The following is a 23,420-nucleotide window of genomic DNA, read 5'->3' as shown; positions in this document are numbered from 1 at the left end:
TAGAAGTGATAATGTCATAGATTATTGTGGTAAGCATCCATTTTCCACCATCCTGGACAGAATGTTGTACATACCTAGCCAGATACAGATCAGCAGTCTCCTTTCTGTATTAGGGGAGGTTACATAAGAGCATCATCATCAGTAGTGATTCCTTGATGAATACATCAAGTCTATGATAAAGACGAACCAGTTTATTATTATTTAGATTTGCAGTTGTCAACACAATGTCGTTTGGTATTTTTACTCAGACTGTGTTCTATAGCAATGAATTCACAATTGTGACAGACAGCAATAAAACTTTATGAACATTTTTGAAGTAGTTATAAATGATGTGTAAACTATACTTATAGAAAATGTTTGTGGTAAAGCAAGTTTACACAATACGAAGTAAATCATATTTCCTTGCAGTGTCAAAATAGGTTGTAGATGTTATTCATAAAAATGTGAATTTTAGTGCAGAATTGATAAATGCTTATGAAATCAACATGTGCAATGGGTTTATAAAGACAATGTTAACTTCTGGCATGCCTAATTTTGATGACAGTTGAAATGATAAATCCAGTTGTTACTTTCAAGCGTGACTGAATTCTTTTGAAAGTTTGCCCATTTTCAAAATATTTATGTCTCTTCTTCAAGCTGCCAAACACAGAGATGACACATACTGCCCTCAGTCTGTTCATTCCTCTACTCTATTTAATGAAGATATAAACATTGGGGCATCTGACACCATAGCATGGACGCTGAATTCTCATATGACCAGATGGGACCTCCTGCATGACACAGGCCATAGAACTTCACCTAACAATCCCCCATCAAGATAAATAACCTCTGATTGAGATAAAGCTTTTATTTTAGAGGGAAAAAAATCCAATTTTGATTTAAAGACTCCACATGATGGAAAACTTATCACAGCTTTTGGTGTCTTATTAATTACCCCCAAACACACTTCAAATTTGTATCTTATTTCCAGTTTGAACTTTGCTGACTCCAACTTCCAGCCATTAGAGCCTCTAGTATATATACCTTCTCCCTGTGTAGATAATTATAGACCACAATCACGTAATCTCTTAACCTTCTTTTTTCCTAAATTTAATCATTGGAACTACTTTAGGGGCATATGAGGCATGTCTTCTAGACCACAAATCATTTTTATAACTCTTCTCTGAATCTTTTCCAATTTTTCAACATCTTCTTAAAAATGTGGACAACAGAAGTGGATGGTCTCACCAATGTCATACTCAGAGGTAATGTCACTCTTCCGATTCTTAAAGTTATGTGAATGGCCATGTATAGTACATATTGTCCTAAGTGTGCTAGTAATTTTGACACAGAATAGCAATAATTGAAATTGAGTGTGCATTGACTAAGACTTTGTGCGGAACCATAGCATCCCCTCACAAGCTGCTTTCTCCTCAGGCCTCCCTAAGCCCTGTTCACTCTGCTACCCCCTCCACGTAGTTGCCCCTCCCCTCAATGTCCACTTATACCCCAGGTTCCTTTGGTGGTGGTCTGTGTCTGGATGTTACCAGAATGAGTGCATAAAGTTGAATGTTTGTTGGGACTATGGTTGTTCAGCTAGAAGGAACCAAGGAAATGTGAACAAAACAGGACAAAATTTCAAAAGGGGAGCATTTTTATGTTTCCTCTGCAAAAGTTAACAAGTTAACATAAACTTACACAGAAAATTCAATGATTCTTTGATAAAATACTATGTTAAATTTAGACTCTAAATTCAGTTATTAAAGTAGAAAACAGAGATTTTAGTTCTGACCTTTAAATACAAATCTCAATGCACTCGTAATTGTGGTGTCACTACCGATGGCTCCAAAGTATATGTATAATGTTGATTTCAGATGCATGCTTGGTAGTCTGTTCCAACCAGTCCTTCTTGGATAGGGTTTAATCTAAATTGTACAGGTGTTGTGGATTTTAACTGTTGTACAGGATGTTGCATATTCCCCTTCTAGCATTTGACAATTCTTTTCCAAGTGATGATGAGTAATCATAGCAACTAAAACAATACAAGTATAAAAAGATTAAATATAGTCAAAGCTCTATGAGAATGAATCATCTTTTACTACCAATCAGGGGTGCTGGAACAATTTTTATAGTGGGGGTGCTGATCATGGAAATTATGTATTTGGTGTTAGTTATTACTACTTCAAGCCAGGGAGTACAGCAGCACCCCTAGTTCCAGGACCACTGCTACCAGTTGCAGATCTTGGAATGTTTGGTATACGCTCTCCATATGAAGGAGGTGTCCACATCTCATTCTGGCTAGAAAGCCTTTGCACTACCTTTTTGAATCTTTCCATAGTCATGTATACAAATGTGCATTTGACTTTTTAATCATTGAAAATCTGGAGTAGGCTCAGAGCTTGAGTCCATGTGTAGGATTTCTCCTAAATATAGTGGGAAGTCATGTGCTTTGAGGATAGTGCAGGCATGGAAGACTCAACTAGAGACACAGAACATTTTCTAAATGGAATGTTTTTAAAGTTTTCTATTAGATGACAGCAGGTCGTTCAGCAATACAGTGGTACTGGAAAGTTCCTTCTCAGCTCAAGACTGAATTGATATGGAATATAAATGTTGTTCATTATTCTTTAAAAGATTGTTTCTCAAGGTCACATGAAGTGTTTAACTTCACTTTACTTTTTGTCAGATTTTTATTTTAATTCAGTATTTGTTCTGTTAGTCTTTTCCTGGGCATAAAAGTGTGGAGTTTTGATGGCTATGCACATTTTTGGAGCTATCCCTCTATGTTCCTGACCAGGATCTTGGACTAAACAGAGAAAAGACTGCCCCCAGAATATCCATCCCAAGTTTTACACTGTAAATGCTGAGCCAGGACTTGAGGAGTTTAGTTAGTGATGTGCAGATACTTACAAGATGGATAAAGGTCATCATAGTTATGTACTTCACCATGGAGTCTCAGTGATTTGATGAAAAAACCCCAGCTGAGCAGGTAATAGCCATCAAACCAGCAAGGTTTAGAATAGCCAGTCAGGATACATAAATTTACATAAAGCCTCCACTTACTGATCAGCTGATTGGTTAATAATCAGAGTACAGTAATTTGCTTACATATAGTATTGAGAAATAACCATGCTTTAATTATGCAAATCAGGTTTCCCAACTGATCCAAGTGAAAAAAATTGCATTACTGAGAAATAAGGGTCAGTATGAGCTGCATATCTCCACAGGGACTGGTTAAGACAATTCCATTTCAGTATAGTGGTTCATAATATGCATTGGGTAGAGCTATTAAATAGCATTATAAGAGAAAAATAATTGTGTGCTGTTCATCTGGGGCTTTCTTATGGAAAGCAATAACACGATGCCATTAGGAAAATCAACAAGACAATAATCTCCATCCATTCACAAGGAGAAGCAGAAGTTTGAACATCTGTTTCCCCCTATTGAATTCATGAAAGGGCTTCTCTGCACATACAAAAAATGGACTAATAAACAACAGTTGGGGAACATTATCTCTAACATTCATCATAACATTGAAATATACCGAATGCAATAAAAGTGAGGTGGGTATTTAAACAGCTTTCCAAACAAAACACCTCACCAATTAGTAGATCTTTTAAAAGTGTAACATTGAGTTATTAATGTATCTATTTTAAATTAATTATAGAAGAGCATGAAATCTTGTTGGGAAAAGTATAATTAACGCTCACTGTCAAAGACACAATGCCCACAAGAGATAAAGCTGAAATTATGTCACCTTGGGCAGCAAAATCAAACGGGTTATAACATAAAATGGTGCTAGTAAGTGCTAAAAAAAATCCTAGCCAGCAATTTTTGGGAAAAAAAAAGTTTAAGTTTAAAATATGGGATCCCCCTCCCCCCAACACTGTTTTGGAAGGGGAATAATAATAAAAGGAACTTTGGACCTAAGCGCCAAGTTCCTGCCAAGGGCTTGTAACACAATATCTCAGAGTTTCAAGGGTAATTCAGTGTCAATTGCGCTTGCCGTCCCCCAGAAAAAGTAAGCATTTAACTTCCGTTCGGTCTATGTGGACTGATGAAATGTAGGAAATCTGTTTCTGGAGGGGGGGGGGGGGAGAGGTTTCCCAAAGAGAGCACCAAGTGGAGAGATCAGAAGTATGAAGAGTGGCAGTGCTGATGGTGGTGTGCTGAGGCTGGGAGAACGGGACGGGCTGCAGGAGGAGAAGGGCTTTGTGGCATTGCAAGAAGAAAGTGAGTGAGATTTCTTCCAAGCAAGCGCTTAAGGAGTGCGGGGTGAGGCATGCTGGCCACTAATAAATGGCTAACGAGGGAAGAGAGCTCTGCTTACTGCTACTGCAGTTCGTGCAGGCATTTGGCTGGATTTACCGAAGTCAGAGCCCGGGCTCCTTTAAAATGTGTTTGATTTGGTTGTTTGTTTCACGGTTGCAGTTGAACGGAGAGAGAAAGGGGTCGGGGGATTTAAGCAAGAAAACGATTATTTCCCTTCAGCCTGTCACCTTAGAGCCGGGTTTCTTTTGTTTTCTTCCTCTAACCTTGAAATTGCAAGAACTCTCACGTCCAAAGTGTTTGCGAGTCAGTGATTAATGGGGATACAGCAGGGATAACTGCTTCGAGCGCTGCAGCAGAGAGGTAGGGAAGGGACGGGGAGAGCTGGGCTAGGAAGTTTGCAAATTGCAATCGGTGCGCTCCTGCACAGGTAAAAATCTTTCGTTTGCCTACTCATTGAGGAAGCAATTCCCACCCCCCCCCTTTGACAATCCGGAGTTTGAAAGTGTCACGGGGGTAAAGTGTGTGTGGTGGGGGGCGGGGGGGACGTTAATGATTTGAGGATCATTATTTCCAGTTCAGAGCTTGCCAGGGTGCAGGCTCTCCGCGCGACTAACAAGAACGCTTTTGAATGCAAATAAACCTTCCATGAATGTTTTCATTGTCTCTCCTTTAATGAGTCGGACTTGGGAAGCTGTGTTATACACACCCACGGAAAAGCCATCAGTCCGGGTGTATATGCATGGGCCCCGAAGAGAGCAAAATAATACTAACCACCCAGTATAGTATGGATCAGACGGTGAGATGCTCACTTACTTGGGTTCGGGGTAGGGGTGAGTGTTTGGCAACAAAATATTCAGAATGATCCCAGGAGGAGAATATTTTTTGCCATAGTTGCATGAAAATCTTGTAAATTTCTAGCGCACCATTCGGGACCCTTCTCTGCTTTGTGTCTGGTCTTACCCCGTTCACCAGCCCTCGAGTACTATGGTTGGAAGAAAAGGGAAAGGTAGGTTGTTTATATATGACAGCACTGTCCAGTGGAAATATATCTCTGCATCAAACGAAGGAGCAAGTGTTTGGTGGGCTGCGGGCAAGCTATAGTGTCATCACTGCCCACAGAGCTGGGCCACTGGAATTAGGGCGATCTTGACACCCCCCAAAGGACTGGCAGGACAGTACTAACTCTAAACCGAGCTCTTTTCCTTTGCCTTCTTTCTCACGCAATAAACACAAGCAGCAGAAGGGAGGGCAGGCTTTGCCTTTTATGCTGGGATCTTCTGGTTCATATTGTTTTTAGAAACGATCCATTCCTGTTCGAGGAATGCTCTCCCCTTATTGCAGCCATGCTGGGCAGCAGGGCGATCGCCTAGCAGCATGGCTTGCTCTGGCTGCATGTGAAAGGTAAAGGGACTGAGAGCATTCTTTGCTAGTATCTGGGGTAGACGCATTGCAGCCTTCCTCTCGGCCAGCCCCGGAGCACGTCTGATATTTCTTTCAAATTGCGGGGGGTGGGGTGGGGAAGGTACTTTTCTTTGAGTCTCCACGCACATTAAAGCTTGGATTGTTTCTTCGCTGCCGAGCCCAGGCTGTGCCAAGCGTAATGATTTTGTGATGTGGATTGTGATTTAATAGGAAATTAGCTGACATTCCTAAATTCATTTCATATGGTACAATCGGCCATCTGATGAGAATTACATTGTGGAACCCAGGTTGAAACCTCAGCCAAATCGTGATGAAGGAGGTGAGGCAGTGGGGAACTAGCATTCCTTCCAGCCACCCAGCTCTTCTTGACTTTCAGTGGGACCTCGGCCCCTGAATCACTTAGGGGCTTTTGAAAAAAAAAATTACATCTGTTCTCATTATAATTTGATCAGAAAGGAGACAGGCTTAATATTAGGGGCACCTGTCCTGCTCCCATGTTTGTCATTTTAAACTTGGCCATTGATTTCATGGGAGCAGGAGCAGGCCTAGCAACATTTAAGAATGAAATGCAAAGTCATAGGAGCTGCTGATTATTGGCAAGAAACCCACATTATTCTGCAAAAAGAACAGGAGTACTTGTGGCACCTTAGAGACTAACAAGTACTCCTGTTCTTTTTGCGGATACGGACTAACACGGCTGCTACTCTGAAACCTGTCATTATTCTGCAGGCATTTTAAAAAAATAATTAAACTCATCAGGCAAACACCTATTAAAATTTGCCATCTGTAATACACATTATCACTTCTTTAGCTAATGGAGACTAAGGTTTAGATTTGACCTTTCTGTACAATTTTTTAAACAATCATTTTGATTAGGCAAGTAGAAAAATGAGGAGTAAGGGCTAGACCCTGCAGTCCTGCAAGTCAACTATCAGGATTTTTGTCTGCCTTAAGAATCAGGATCATTACCTAGAACGTATCATTTTATGGCAAAGTTAATATCGAACATTCCTAAAGCTTTGTTTTTATGTGTGAGAGAGAGACAAACAACATTCCTGCTTTCCTTTTGGTCGAACAAACATTTTGCAAGACAGCAACATTGTCTGTGGTAAAAACAGTGTTGGAAATTCCTAGGCTTTCAGTAACCTAGAATTTTTTTTTTAAAGTTAATTTGTTGCTGGCTTCAAACCAAGGGTCTTATAAGTTCAAAATATCAATATACAATCCTGTGCTAGGTTCCAGATACACATTTTAAGTACAGTGCACATTTGTATCCTGTATGTTCATAACACAAGGGACAAAAGCTTCTTGTGAATCAGAGTTTACTTTATCAGTCTAGATCACATTTTGATGTAAGCCCTTAAAAATTCTAATTGATTAATGAGTTTCAGATGGTGGTTCCCTTCTATTCTCCCTTCTTTTTAACATATACAGTATACTCTAAGCTAATCTGGGAGAGCACCAGAAACACTGGGCTAAATTAGTTATGTATAGTTATAAGGATAATAAAAGAACTAGAAAAAATGAATTTCTTACAAAAATATAATCTTGGTTTCTGCATCTGTGCAAATAGATTTTATCCTATTAATTGTTGTAGTTAGAAAAGACAATTAAAATTAGTGTTATAACCATCTTGGTCCCAGGATATTAGGAGACAAGGTGAGTGAGGTCCCATAAAAGATACTACTTCACCCACCTTGTCTCTCTAATTAAAATTAGAGATCTGTGTACTTAAAATAATGTAGGTAAGAGTGACGTCTAATATCTTATATAAGGTAAAATTCTTTAAGGGTTCAGTAAGAATAATATATCATGGCAGCAAAATCAGAATTGGATAAGTATAGTCCCTATTATTTCATAAGAGTTAAAGGATACAATGAGAGCAATTATTGCAGTTCTCTATAGTAAGTCATAGCATCTTAGAAGTCAGAGATGACAAGACCGATAAGTTCATATATAGTCCATTCTTGCCAACAGCTGATTGTTATCTATATTTTATTTAGTGCTATTTTTAGTCCAGTTTTAAGTGTCTCAAGTGATGGACCTTCCCCTACTTCACTTGGGAGATTATTCTACTGTCTAGGAGATCTTGTTACTGGGAAGAATTTCCTGACACTAAGGAAAACAATTTCATAAATTGTTGTTTACCTCTGTGGCTATTGGGAAGAGGTTAATCAATGTATATATTAGGAACAAAACAAAAGATTATTTCAAATGCAGCATTTAGTCTGTAGACTAATCTCATACATATTCTGAGTCTGCAGGACCATAAGCACTGGGCAAAGGACAACTTGTAGTTTTGTTTTTAATAACATTAGTAAGATCAACTTTTCAAATGTGGGTGTTTAGATTGCATCTGCATATTTTATGCTCAAAATCATTGTGTATGCAAAACCTGTATTTGTTCTCCTGAAAGCAATGATTGCATGCAAGAGACCCTGTTTGTTTGCAGGTTCATGTTTGCTTAAACAAATACACAAACAGACTTTGTGTTTGCAATTTATGTGCCCTAATGATGAAAATTTGATCTATTAAAGTCTCTATTTTTTAATATCCTCTTTTGCTAACCCCCCCAATATATAGTTATTTGCATATGCTTACTTCAAAATGAGTCAACCAATGCACCAAACAACACTCTGAAATTCTGCTGAAGGGCCAGAATTTTGTTCTTTTCCATAACCTTCTTGATGTGATTAGAACTAGCAGGGAGATCCAGCAGAGACCCATGCCAGATACTCATGAGCTCTGCTTTGGCTTTTGATCCTCAATTCTTCTCCCTTTCCAAAATGACTGCTATCCAATACCATTACCTCCTCTCCAAGTCAGCAAGAGATTGAGAGAGGGACATCAGCTGCAACTGCAGACAAAGGCAGTGTACACCGCTTCTGTGTAGCATTATAGATTGCAGTCCCTGTGGTGAAAGCACTGTCTACTCACTTCCAAGATGTTTTCCCACTGTTACCAGTGACTGTGAAGCTACTGCAGAGTTGTGTGTCATGTGAACCTTTTACTTTATAATATACTTTGCTTCTTCTGCAGCTAGCAGGCTTTCCCAACTCTCATCTCACACAGGAGGGAATTTGGCCTACTAGCATAAACCCTGAATATTTGAGTTCTATGCAGATGGAATGAAATTCACCCCTCTAATCCAGGTGCCAATTGTGAAGAACATGGGGGCCACTGGATCAGCATAAATGCAGATCTGCAGTTCCTTCAATAGTCCTAGATAATACCATCTCACTTGCAAATTGACTTTCTGCATTGGACCCACATAGGCTGAGTCAAGGATAGTAAGGGGGAGTTTAAGTACATTAGGAACAAAAAGAATCCTAACAATGGTATTGTTCCATTTCTAGATAGAAATGGTAGGAATTATCAATAGTAAGCAGAAAAGGCAGAAGTGTTCAATAAATATTTCTGTTCTGTATTTTGGAAAAGCAGATGATGTAGTCCTATCATATGGTAACACTCTTTCAATTCTGCTGATGTCTCAGGAGGATGTTAAACAGCAGCTACTAAAGTTGGACATGTTAAATCAGCGGGTCCAGATAACTTGAATCCATGAGTGTTAAAAGAGCTGGCTGAGGAGCTCACTGGACCATTAATGTTGCTTTTCAATAAGGCTTGGAACACTGAGGAAGTTCCAGAAGATTGGAAGAAAGCTAATGTTTTTAAAAGATAAACTGGATGACCTGGTAATTATAGGCTTGTCAGACAGAGATTGATCCTGAGCAAGATAATGGAGTGACTGATATGGAATTCTAATAAAGAATAAAAGGAGGGTAATAAAATTAATGCCAATCAACATGGATTTATGCAAAAGTGATCCTGTGAAACTAACTTGATATCTCTTTTTTGATCAGATTAGAAGTTTGGTAGATAAAGGTAATAGTGTGGATACTTAGACTTCTGTAAGGTGTTTGACTTGGTACTGCACAACATTTTGATTAAAAAACTAGAACAATATTAAAATTACAATGGTGGACATTAAATGGATTAAAAGCTTGCTAACTGTGATAGGACTCAAAATGTAATAGTAAATGAGGAATCACTGAGTGGAAATGTTTCTAGTGGAACCCCGCAGGGATCAGTTCTTGGCCCTATGCTATTTAACATTTTTATCAATGACTGTAAGAAAACACAAAATCACTGATACAGTTTGCAGATAACCCAAAAATTGGAGGAGTGGTAAATAATTAAGAGAACAGTGCAATCTGGATTACTTGATAAACTGGATGCAAGCAAACAATATGCATTTTAATATGACTAAATGTAACTGTATAAATCTAGGAACACAGAATATAGGTCATACTTACAGGATGGGGACTCTATTCTGGGAAGCAGTGACTATGTAAGAGTTGGGGTGGGGAGGGAACGGTGGATAAACATCTGAACATGAGCTCCCAGTGTGATGCTGTGGCCAAAAGAGCTAATGTAATCCTTAGATATATAAACAGGGGAATCTCAGGTAGGAGCAGTGAGGTTATTTTACCTCTGTATTTAGCACTGGTATGACTGCTGCTGGAATATTGAGTCCAGTTCTGGCGCCCACAATCTAAGAAGTATATTGATAATTTGGAGAGGTTTCAGAGAAGAGGCACAAGAATGACTAAAGGATTAGAAAACATGCTTTGTAGAGACAGACTCAAAGAGCTCAATCTATTTAGATTACCAAAGAGAAAGTTAAGGGGTGACTTGATTACAGTCTATAAGTGTCTATGTGGGAACCCAATATATAATAATGGGCTCTTCAGTCTAGCAGAGAAAGGTGTAACATGATCCAATGGCTGGAAGTAGAAGCTAGACAAATTCAAATGGGAAATAAGCTGTATATTTTTAACAGTGAAGGTAATGAACCAGTGGAACAATGTATCAAGGGTTGTGGTGGATTCTCCATCACTGACAATTTTTAAATCAAGATTGGATGTTTTTCTAAAAGATACACTCTAGCAATTATTTTGGGGAAATTCTATGGCCTGTGTTATACATGAGGCCAGACTAGATCACAATGGTCCCTTGTGGCCTTGGAATCTCTTAATCTGGGCCAGCACAGATACCAGTTCCATGGCATGTAGCAGGTGCATAGTTACCCCATTCTGCTGCTCAGGATACCCATGCAGCTTCATGCTAGGCTTAAGTGGTATAGAGAAACTTGTGGTAGGCCCTAGGACCAGGAATGAATTGGGTGAGAGTACTGAACACAGTATCTATTTGGCTTGTGAAAATACTTGCCAAACACCCTTTTTAAATCTTGGTGTGAGTGTGTTTTTTGTTTGTTTGTTTTTTAATAGCTGAACACAAATCTCATGAATGGTTCTGCTTTTTGCAGCCCTGGATGCTGAAAACTTCTATTAATCCACAAAGCAAGTAGTACACTGGTAGCTACAGAACAAGGTTTACTATACTGCTGCACTACTCTGCCTCTGACCTGGAAGGACAAACTCTAGGGATGAGAAAAGAATTTGGGCTATGCAGCTGTTCAGCCCCTTACTCTGTCTGCTGAGACTGCAGACAGAGGGCCTGATGTGAATGCCCATCCAGCACCAAATGGACCAAGACAACAAAATTCATTTCATGGAGGCCACTGAATAGCATTCAGCTGGTAACAACTTTTAGTCATTGCTTACCTGTGCTGATTTGAAATGGTAATTTAGAGGTGAAAGGTGCTATATCCCATTACTATTTCCCTATTTATGTTACCTATATGTCCCTCATTACCCTAGGGTCTGAGCACCTCACAATGCCCCTGTGGCAAAGGGAAATGCTATTATCCCCATTTTATAGGTGAGGAACTAAGGCCTACATCCTCAAAGGAATTGAATTTATTGAAATTAATGAGTGAGGTGCCTTAATACCTCTGAGGATCTAGGCCCAAGTGACTTGCTCAAGGTTATAGAAGAAGTCTGTAGTGGAGCAGGGAATTGAACACACATCTTCAGAGTCCTAGGGTAGGCCTTTGCCACTGGAACATCTCACCTCTCTGCCCTATGTTCTCTCTTCTATCCATCTATGCTTTTTAATACACAACATGTAGTATTCTTGGTGCTTTCTGCAGTAATAATTATTCCCAACAAAAAGCCAGAAGAATAATAGAAAATTGCTTAACTGACTCTATGGCTTACTCCTAAGGTGACTAGACAGCAAGCGTGAAAAATCGGGACAGAGGTTGGGGGGTAATAGGAGCCTATATAAGAAAAAGATCCCAAAATTGGGACTGTCCCTATAAAATTGGGACATCTGGTCACTCTACTTACACCTGATGATCACTGACGGACATCAGCAGATAGTTTAAATTACACTGCTGGCAACACACTCAGTTGAGTTACAATACACAGAAAACTAAATGTGCCACTGTAAAGCAAAATAAAAACTTCACTGTTTGGTGGGAGCGAACAAGGAGGAATGTAACTTTCCAGCTTGTTGAAACTGTTACGTGTCATTAGGTGTACTGTAAACTATCCTGAACTGAATTCTTTACCTAAACAATGAGCCTAAGAATTTGAGATGCCTTATTGCTGTCACAGGGGTGGGGAAAAAAAGGATTGCACTGCATAAATATGACTTGCAACAAAACAGAATGTAAGTAACGTTCTGTCCTAGCTTATGTCACTTTCAGAAGAGTAGTGGACGAAATTTGTTTCTTGAGGAGCAAGGCATTTTAGTGGTAAGTTTTAAACATTCTTATGCGTGTCTGGTGATAGGTTCAGTTTCTTAAAGAAAAGCTGACAGATTCCATAACAAGAGAAATTCTACATGCATTTCTACAAATTGATATTAATGCTTTGTTATAGCTGATGTTATATGAATGGCTTTACTGTTTAAAATACAATAATGTTTGGGGGTAAAATGCTGGTAACTTAAGGCTAGACTGTCAAGTCCTTAATGATTTCAATGAGGGAAGGGATGAGCCAGTGCTAGAGTGGCTTAGGGGTTCATTCCCTGCTGTGCCACAGACTGTATCTGTGACATTAGGGAAGTCACTTAGGGCATGTCTATTCTGTAATAAAAAACCTGCAGCACCGAGTCTGAGCCTGGGTCAGCTAACTTGGACTCACAGTGCTCGGGCTTGTGGGGCTAAAAATTGCAGTGTAGCTGTTTGGGCTGGGACTGGAGTCTTGGCTCTGAGAGCTGTCATGGGGGAAGGATACCGAAACCTGGTCTCCAGCCCGAGCCTGAATGTCTACACTGCAATTTTATAGTGCCATGAACCCGAGTCAGCTGACCCGGGTCAGCTGTGGCCATGCCATGGATCTTTTATCACAGTGCAGAGGTACCCTACATTTCTCTGTGTTTGAGTTTCTTCTCTGTAAACTTGGGATAACAATACTTCCGTATGTCACTACATAAATACATTAAAGATTGTGAGTTTTTCAGATACTATGGTAATGGGGATCAAAATATAGAAAGTTCATTTCCCCTGAGCAAGGACTGCAAGATCCAGCCTTGTTTATGGCTAGAATTTTCAATAGGAGCTAGGTGCTCAACTCCCATTGACTTTCAGTAGGATTTGAGTGTCTGTCTCCCTTAGACTTCTTTGAAAATCCTAACCAATGTGTAGAGAAATGATACTAGGCAACATTTGGGCTGGTAATGCTAATCAAATTAACTGAGACAAGTGTTTAAGTGGAAGCCAGAAATTTTATCACACAGTCACTGCGGAAGGTTAAATTCAGTTTGGATGAACTTCCCAGATTTAATATGAGGAAGGTCAGTGCTGGCACACAAAAAACAACAACCCAAAAAACAATAAAGAATTCCACTGGTACTGACAACTTGAAGCACATGGCCAAACCTACCAATCTTCAGCCTTTTCTTTTAGGCTGATGTTATTCTCAAAGTGGTCATGGGTGTCAAAGGTAAGTGGCTAGCGGTGAGAGATAAGAAAGGTTGGTGGAGAAATGGGAAAAAAAAGGGGAACCCTCCTTCCCCTTTTGGAAGAGAAATAGTGAAACTTTACAAAAGGTAGTGGATACAGTATTTATCCATCTGTGATTGTGTCACTGTTCTTTCCTCATCCCACCTCACCCCTGCCAATCTAGCTGTTACCCTACACTCCCCCCATCACATGCACCCCCCCCCCCCATTTACCAGTTGACTTGATTCCGCCTTCACTCGACCATAACATCTCAATGTGTCGCCCTCCTGGTTTAGAACCCCTCCCCTGCCCAGCTCCCTCAGCTCCTTCCAACCCCTACCAGCTCAGAAGAGCCACTCACATCACATCTACATACTGAGAACCCCTCTTCTTTCTACCTAAACTCACTAGCATTCAAAAACATTCCCTTCAGTGTGAATCTTCTTCCACCGGTTACCGCCCTACACACTCATACCTCCATGATCAGAACTATTCCCCCTTCTACCTCCTAACTCCCATTAGGGTTGTCAACCGTCCAGGATTGGCCAGGAGTCTCCCGGAATCAGCATCAATCTCCCAGTGACTGTTGAAAGCAATCCGGGAGATTTTAATAGGATACTTTAAGAAAATGACATTACCTCATGTTGGGGAAAAACAACTCCCGGAATAGCTTCAGTCAAACCTTAACTCCCATCACCACCAGGCTCAAAAGTTCCTTCTGCTCAGAACCCTCCCCATCTTTTATTTGTTGCTGGGTCTGGGAAAGGCAAGAACCAGGTCAGCAGGGAGTGTGTGCAAACAGCCCTGTACTGTGAGTCTGAACTGAAATAGCAACATGTATGCTTGAATTCCATGCTTTGTGCCTCCTTCTGCTGGCAGAAGCCCATATGCTCAATGGGCTGCAGGGAACATGTGTAGACAGTGCTGTCCTTTGTCTGTTTTTTTGCACTAATTCCATATTCCCTGCTGTGTGAGCTTCCAGAAACCCCCTAGTGGCAGTCATGTATAACGCAGCCTACAGAGCCAGGTTGGAGCAGCCTCAGCCCCACCAAAAGTCAAACATGGTATGTCTTCTACAGACACCACGGCTTGCCCATGCTGGCTCAGGCTCACGGGGCTCAGGTTAAGGGGCTGTTTAATTACAATGTGGACATTTGGGCTTGGGCTGCAGCCCAAGCTTTGGGACCCTCCCACCTCTCAGGGTCTTAGAGCCTGGGTACCAACCCAAGCTCTAATGTCTATACCGCAATTAAACAGTCCCTTAACCTGAACCCTGTGAGCCCAAGTCAGCTGGCATGGGCCAGCAGTAGGCTTTTAATACAGTGTAGAAATACCGACACTGGCAGCAGGTGGCACTGCACCCTGTGGTATCAGAGCCACACTACAGTTTTAACATTTATTGGTGGGGCTCCTTGGTGGGGAACATTTCACCATACATGTATCCTTGGATGCAGAAAGGCAGTTTTCTCCCAAGGAGAATCCTAAACCACAGTGTCTTTTCATTTCTTCCAGAGCAACGATGTGGTTTCTAGATTTTCCAATGAATATATCCAAGAATAAATGAAATGAAATAAAAAGATGATTATCTTAAAGTCTTATCTGTAAACCTAGAAAGTGACTGTGCAAAAATGGTACCTTTTACTTTGCTTCCCTTGTGCATCCTGAGTCATATGTATTTATTTAAATGAGTAAGATAAGTTTTTACTACTATTCCCCCATAAAAACAGCTATGGGAGAGTGACCTGGATTACATTCTGGCTCACACCTCAACCTAATTATTAACTGCAGGAGAATAACTTTTTGACTCTTTTATAACTTCTGGAGAGGAAGGATGAAGTAGAGAAGATTTTAATACTGACTGTCATAGAATCCCTGTGACAATTTGGACAAGTTGCTTAACCTCTTTGAGTCTCAGTTCCCCTAGCTGTGAAATGGTGATGATAATACCTCCGTGTCTCACTGTAATATTTTGAGGCACTCAGCTACTGTGGTGAAGAATGACATAGAAAAGCTTTAAAATAAGTTATGATGGTGGAATATTTATTGTATTTGATGCACGGGCCAGAAAGAACCCACTTGGAGAGTCAGATTCCAGGCTGAGTTTGCAGAGCTGACAGCTTGAAAAATCTTTTGTTGTTTGCTCCCCAAAAATGAGCAGATTTGACCTGGATGTCATTAACCAAGAAACTATAAAACCACGATGTCATTTTTACACAGTCAATTTTCAGAGCAGAGCTACACTTTAATTGCATACCTTTCTCACTCCAAAGTCCCTTGACTTGCAAAGGAGTTTTGGTTGCACAAGCAATTCAGGATCAGGCCCATTATTTGTAATTTTTGTCTCTTACCAACATACATCTAAGTTCTAATGATAATTCAAAAACTTACTTTTACCTTGGGGGGAGAAAATCTAGTTTGTTTGTGTGTTTTTCACTAACCAAAAAAGCAGAATGATTTCTGTGGAAAACATATTCTAAATAACGATAACTAGTATGAGCCTATTTATTCAAAATGCCACAGGGACATCCAAAACTTTAGTAGAAGCAGAATTTTGGATGAGGAGGGAAGTGATACACTAAACACATTGACAGGGGCTAAACAAGAGATTAACCAGATGTTTTATCTAACAAGAAGTTTGTTACCCAGGGCATGGTTAAATGAGGGAGGAATAATTTTAATCCATATATTATATTATCCCAAATTCTAATGTATAGGAAATGCTGCAGTCATTTTTTTTTACAAAAGCCTTTGTATATCCTGCAACCATTTTTCTTCTCTCTTACTATATCTAGCTAGCTAGCTAGCTAGCTATATATAGATTTAATATAATGTCTGTTTTATAAACTAATTTGATATTGAGTTAATAAAATCCAAAAGTTAATAAAATTGAGTATCTCAAAATTACAGTACATACAATGCATATGTTAATTTATTCAGTGTTAAATGATTGTGTACATAATGAATGGTAACAAATATATGCCTGATTTTTCTTTGAGAGAACCATGTCTCCTCTTTTCCACCAAATCTGTCTTTTCAAACCTCTGCCGCTGCTCAAACATTGGCTGATGGATTGAAGTCACATTTGGCGTCAGAAAGACGTGCCGTCAGTGGCAGAAAAGTAGTTCATATAACAGGTCGTTCATAAGATCAACGTTCATAAAATCAGGGTGCCACTGTCTGACCACTGTCATAGGATAGCAAGTTGTTCTTCCCTATTTTTAAAGTCACTGTTACCTATGGGCTGACTCATGACTTCTAGACACTGTGCAAGGGGCAGAAGGAAACAGCCATCAGCAGTGCATCCTGCCCTGCAATCATCTTACAAGTGCAGGTCACAATGGCACAGAACAGCCAGAGTAAATAAGCATCTTCCTGATCCTTTAGAAAAGAACAGTGAGAACCCTGCCTAATGCCATCTGCACAATGCAGCATATCAGCTGGCTGACCAGGTCCTGACTGTGCTCGCTAGGAGCCATGGTGTGCCAGCTGGGACAGTAGCCAGTCCCCTAACTTGGCACTCTCTTTAGCATTAGGCTGAAACCCTGCTATGCTTCACAGGGACAGGAAGAGTCTGACACCCTTTTCTTTCCCAAGCACACCCATGCAGCAGATGGCAGAATTTGACCTTCAGTAATAGAACTACAATTCCAGTAGGCACTTCACACCTCTGGCTATTGAAATGATTTTAAAAATTAAATTGGGAATAAAACATTGAATGGGAAAATGAAGTACTCTCTCACCTCTAGAGGTGGTTTCCATAGTTCAGAACTGAGGCCCATTAGCATTTGTGTAGGGACGGTGAAGTCGGAAGCTTGCACTGCTACTGTACCTGTTTTGTGGATAAACTCCATCCTCCAGGACTGCTATGCTTTGTATATGTTTGTAGAATAATACAGTAAATTAAAAATAATATTTTAAAGGATTCTTTATATTTTTTATGACAATAAAGCTGTAGACTCGACTGATTTCATTTGGTGGAATGGGCATCTGTTTAGTACTGTTAACGGTTTATTGCAGTTGCAGAACTCCCTTACTCATATGCTGTTCTGGGGCCTGATCCAAAGCCCAGTGAAGCTTTCCATGGGTTTCAATGGGCACTGGATCAGGTCCTAATGAATTGTTAGGTCTGTATCTCAAAATGTTTATTTTGATTTGGTTTTAATTATTCCTTGCAGAGTAGTGGATTGTTGGGAACATGTGTACCTGGGTGAGTACAAATAAAACAGACACTATCTATATGATTAAATCACCAGCAAAATGCTCTATTAGCAAAACAAGACTTTCATCGTGTATGTTGTCTCCATGTGTTTGACCTGGGTATGGGTATGTCTGACATCTTGCATCCTAGGATCATAGTTCGTTTCAAGCACTGTCAATAAACTTAAAAAAAGCTTAAGGCCTTATATAATATAATGAGGTACTTTTTTAAAAAAACAGGTACTACAAGTGGATAAACAATGTGCAGTGCTCTGAGCCCAAAGGCACGAGGACCTGGCCTTTCTGATATGCATCAATACAGCCAGTGGCTGGCCAGCAGACATGAGGCCAACTTATTACCGATGAAAGAGGATCTAGCGCTGTGGCTCACAAACCTACTGGGTAAGAATATTTATATAGATATATATGTATGCATGCATGAGCGCACACACATATTCAAAATACAATTATTGGCAAATTACACTTCTTAGTATGTTAATTTTTGGCCTCTAGTTCAACTGGAAAGGTGGTTCTCCAGAATATTTTCCCTTCCAAATAAGTAGTTACAATTAACTGGCTCCCTCTGAGTAATGCAGCCATCAGCAAGGTCAGAAAGACTTTCTTGTAAGAGGTACACATCCACATTATTTATCAAGTAACTAGCTAGGTAAACATTGTTCTTCCCCCAGTAACTGTTGCTCCTTGAAACATTTTGAATATTGAAACATTGAACAATTTGAAACATGAAAATGGATATTTATTTGAATTATGTCTTTGTGTGGTTTAGTATTTTTGTTGTTACAATGAAAGATGTTAATGGCTGTCGTCAATTGTTTCTTTGATCTTGACATCAATTTCAGACCTGGTTAAAGTCAACGGGTGACTTTTCATTCAGGCTAAATGGAAGGAGCATTTAAATGTCCCTTTGTGTATTGATAGCTAAAATATAAGAATTTGCCTCCCAAGGCAAAGCATTGTATGATAAAGCCAATCAGAGCTAAGCCATGTGAGCTGAGGGGTTTTCCTGGGGACTGATTGCAAATGTGGTATTGCCTGGATGGAGCTGTGTGTGTCCATGGGTGTGATAGGCAGAAAGTGAGCAGACAGTGAGAGAAGTGGTGAGCATGGCCCTAAGAGGGAGCAAAGATAGATCTCTATAGGGCACAGGACTCACTGGAGAGAGGGATTTAGAATTTGTGAGTCAGGAAAATGCCTCCTGTTTCTACTCTGTTCAGGGAAACAGGACTTTGTGTCTATTCCTTGTTGTAAATAAACAAGCTCACATCAAAGAAGTATTTGAATCATATAATCTATTTCTCCTCCTCACTGAAAAATCTTGGCAAGGCTTCAACTGTTAGCTAACTCTTTAGGCCCAAAAGGGGCAACCGTATTTTAGTAGTTGTGATAGTAAGCACTGTAAGGGTAAGTTATAACTTCCATTCAAGCCTCTGTTCTTCAGTTGGTTATAAGTTGCCTTTTGGGTTCATGTTCCATGTTTGATCCATTAGTTCAGATATGATCTTTTTGGGACAGACATTTCACAAAATCAGTTCAGCTGTTTTAGAGTTATAGAAGAACAAAAAAAATACACAATTCTGATATATTCAAATCAAAATGTTTGTATTTGCATAACTCAAAAATGGATAAAATGAGAAACTTCAAGTTTAGCTTGTTTTAGTATTCCTCAGTGAAACTCAAATCAGTTCAGTTCTGGAGAAAATCATGTAAGCAGTTTTAAAACTGTGAATATTTAAAATTGATAATTCCATGCATGCACACTAGAACTCTTCCATTCATTTATTTTTGCATGTGGTTAGAGAGACAGAGATAAATATTTTAAAGACATTTAAATGTCTTTTAACTTGAAAGGCTGTAAATATACAGTATGCAAAACATTTGCAGCCTCTTAAGGTCAGACAGAAGAATATAGTAGTAGCATAGAGAAATCAGGTAAGGAATGCTCTGGATATTATTCTTGTTTTTGTACAGTAACTACTACTACATATTATCTAAGCATTTACCTCAAAAACCCCTGAAACCTATTTGGCTCAGCATAGCAGTTAGAAAATACAAGTTAAGGAGATTGTAAGCTCATTGAGGCAGGGGCCATCTTTTTGTTCTCTGTTTGTGCTAGGCTCTGTACATTGGTTCTGCTCCACAACTGAAGCTTATAATACAAAAAAATCATTTGAGATCATCTAAAGGTAGGATTTGGACCTCAGTTTTTAACTATGATTCAGTTTTGAGCCTTTTGCTCTCCATTTTGGTTCATAAATTATACCTTATGTGACACAGGTTATATTTTAGTTTAGAGCACAAGAGCAAACAATCTTACTGCATAGGACAGATAGGAATCATAGAATCATAGAATATCAGGGTTGGAAGGGACCTCAGGAGGTCATCTAGTTCAACCCCCTGCTCTAAGCAGGACCGATCCCCAATTAAATCATCCCAGCCAGGGCTTTGTCAAGCCTGACCTTAAAAACTTCTAAGGAAGGAGATTCCACCACCTCCCTAGGTAACACATTCCAGTGTTTCACCACCCTCCTAGTGAAAAAGTTTTTCCTAATATCCAACCTAAACCTCCCCCACTGCAACTTGAGACCATTACTCCTTGTTCTGTCATCTGCTACCACGGAGAACAATCTAGAGCCATCCTCTTTGGAACCTCCTTTCAGGTAGTTGAAAGCAGCTACCAAATCCCCCCTCATTCTTCTCTTCCGTAGACTAAACATCCCCAGGTCCCTCAGCCTCTCCTCATAAGTCATGTGCTTCAGCCCCCTAATCATTTTTGTTGCCCTCCGCTGGACTCTTTCCAATTTTTCCACATCCTTCTTGTAGTGTGGGGCCCAAAACTGGACACAGTACTCCAGACGAGGCCTCACCAGTGTCGAATAGAGGGGAACGATCACGTCCCTCGATCTGCTGGCAATGCCCCTACTTATACATCCCAAAATGCCATTAGCCTTCTTGGCAACAAGGGCACACTGTTGACTCATATCCACCTTCTCATCTCTGTAACCCCTAGGTCCTTTTCTGCAGAACTGCTGCCGAGCCATTCGGTCCCTAGTCTGTAGCAGTGCATTGGATTCTTCCGTCCTAAGTGCAGGACTCTGCACTTGTCCTTGTTGAACCTCATCAGATTTCTTTTGGCCCAATCCTCCAATTTGTCTAGGTCCCTCTGTATCCTATCCCTACCCTCCAGCATATCTACCTCTCCTCCCAGTTTAGTGTCATCTGCAGACTTGCTGAGGATGCAATCCACACCATCCTCCAGATCATTTATGAAGATATTGAACAAAACCGTCCCGAGGACCGACCCTTGGGGCACTCCACTTGATACCGGCTGCCAACTAGACATGGAGCCATTGATCACTACCCGTTGAGCCCGACAATCTATCCAGCTTTCTGTCCACCTTATAGTCCATTCATGCAGCCCATACTTCTTTAACTTGCTGGCAAGAATACTGTGGGAGACAGTGTCAAAAGCTTTGCTAAAGTCAAGGAACAACACGTCCACTGCTTTCCCTTCATCCACAGAATCAGTTATCTCGTTCTGTGTATGGAAGTATGGAAAGAGACCACGTTGGCTTAACCAGGAGATCACCAATGATCTGAAATTCAAAAAAGAGTCCTACGCAAAGTGGAAACTAAGTCAAATTACAAAGGATGAATGTAAACAACCAACACAAGCATGTAGGGACAAAATTAGAAAGGCCCAGGCACAAAATGAGATTAAACCAGCTACAGATATAAAGTGTAACAAGAAAACATTCTATAAATACATTAGAAGCAAGAGGAAGTCCAATGGCAGGGTATGCCCATTACTCATTGAGGGATAAAAGACAATAACAAAAAATGTGGAAATGGCAAATGTTAAATGATTTTTTGTTGTTTCAGTTTTCACCAAAATGTTTAGTAGCAGTTGGACAGCTAACATAATGAACGCCAGTAAAAATGAGGTAGCATCTGAGGCTAAAATAGGGAAAGAACAAGTTAAAAATTACATAGACAAGTTAAGGAGTACTTGTGGCACCTTAGAGACTAACCAATTTATTTGAGCGTAAGCTTTCGTGAGCTACAGCTCGGGGGGAGGTATTTTTTCATGCTTTGTGTGTATAAAAAGATCTTCTACACTTTCCACAGTATGCATCCGATGAAGTGAGCTGTAGCTCACGAAAGCTTACGCTCAAATAAATTGGTTAGTCTCTAAGGTGCCACAAGTACTCCTTTTCTTTTTGCGAATACAGACTAACACGGCTGTTACTCTGAAACCCGTCATAGACAAGTTAGATGTCTTCAAGTCGGCACTGCCAGATAAAATACATCCTAGACTACTCATGGAGCTGGCTGACAAGATATCTGACCCCTTAGTGATCATAGAAGGAAGAGGGCCTGAAACATAAGCCCATGTATCAGAGGCCTGGTATGAAGCCTGGGCTAAAGTAGTCAAAACCTTGCTGACATAAAGCAAAGTTAAGTTGTGAGCAAGAAGCAGGCCCTGCTCATAGAATTTGGCACGCATAGGGTTGATATTGTAAAAACATATATTCCTAAGACGTGCTCGGCACAAAACACGCAGGAAAGCACGTTCCAGAAGGGTGGTATCAGAACACCCCGATAAACACATTCCCCAAAGATAACAGGAACATGCTGACCCATCTTAAGGATAAAAGTCAGGATGACAGCATGTTGAATATAGATCAGTGGTGGGCAAACTGCGGCCTGCAGGCTGCATGTGGCGTGTCCGGTTAATCCACTGGCGGGCCACCAGACAGTTTGTTTACATTTGCACGGCTGTCCGCAGCTCCCAGTGGTCGTGGTTTGCCATTCCCGACCAATGGGAGCTGCGGGAACTGATTGCCCACCAGTGATATAGGGGTGTTTTGATCGAACCTACAGGAACCAGGCAATGGGCAATGGGTGGCACCCTAATATGTCAGAGGGTGATATATAACTTGTTTGTATTGATGTATAAAGATGTATCTCAGAGGGAGTGTCTTTGTCCAGCCGAGGCATACATGTGTTAGTGTAACTGTAGACATTGATCCAGGGAGCTAGGACCGTGCTTTGCTGACAATAAACCTGACTAAGCACCTTTGCACCTTAATGGATTTTGTGGTCATTGGGCAGTTTCCTTGAGATCTGCTGTGCCAGCTATCTGCGCAGAGCTGGGACAGCACAAAGGGAGAACACACATGCAGTCAGCTTAAGTTCTGACTTAATGGATAATGGAGCAAATAATCAAGCAATCAATTTGCAAACATCTAGAAAATAATAAGGTGATAAGTAACAGCATGGATTTGTCAAGAACAAATAATGTCAAACTAACCTACTAGCTTTCTTTGACAGGGAAACAAGCCTTGTGGATAGAGGGGAGGTGGTAGATGTGGTATGTCTTGACTTTAGTAACGCTTTTGATAATGTCTTGCATGACCTTCTCATAAACAAACTAGAGAAATACAACCTAGATGGAGTTATTGTAAGGAGGGTGCACAACTCGTTGGAAAACCGTTCCCAGAGAGTATTTATCAGTGGTTCACAGTCAAGCTGGAAGGTCCCGCAGGGATTGGTCCAGTTCTGTTCAATATCTTCATCAGTGATTTAGATAGGGGCACAGAGAGTACACTTATAAAGTTCTCAGATGATACTAAGATGGGAAGATTTGCACGTGCTTTGGAGGATAGGATTAAAT

At 40.3% G+C, this 23,420-nt stretch overlaps 1 protein-coding gene across 7 annotated transcripts in view; it reads left to right on the top strand.

The window, feature by feature from the left end:
- GAS2 (growth arrest specific 2) overlaps window positions 1–23,420 on the top strand; it is a 156,904-nt gene that overhangs the window by 17,973 nt on the left and 115,511 nt on the right. The window contains exons 1-3 of one of the 7 annotated variants that reach the window (XM_043549150.1): window positions 4,056–4,212; window positions 17,704–17,735; window positions 17,966–18,127. In XM_043549150.1, coding sequence (XP_043405085.1) covers window positions 17,986–18,127 — 142 coding nt within the window. In that variant the 5' untranslated portion in view covers window positions 4,056–4,212; window positions 17,704–17,735; window positions 17,966–17,985. Of the gene's footprint in view, window positions 1–4,055; window positions 4,213–4,928; window positions 5,048–17,703; window positions 17,736–17,965; window positions 18,128–23,420 lie in introns of those variants that run through there. The other 6 variants (XM_043549149.1, XM_037899944.2, XM_043549148.1 and 3 more) reach the window with 6 other exon arrangements.

Source organism: Chelonia mydas, chromosome 6, assembly GCF_015237465.2.
Source record: "Chelonia mydas isolate rCheMyd1 chromosome 6, rCheMyd1.pri.v2, whole genome shotgun sequence".
In the NCBI taxonomy this organism is placed as follows: domain Eukaryota; kingdom Metazoa; phylum Chordata; order Testudines; family Cheloniidae; genus Chelonia; species Chelonia mydas.
This window is presented reverse-complemented; position numbering and strand designations above follow the sequence as displayed.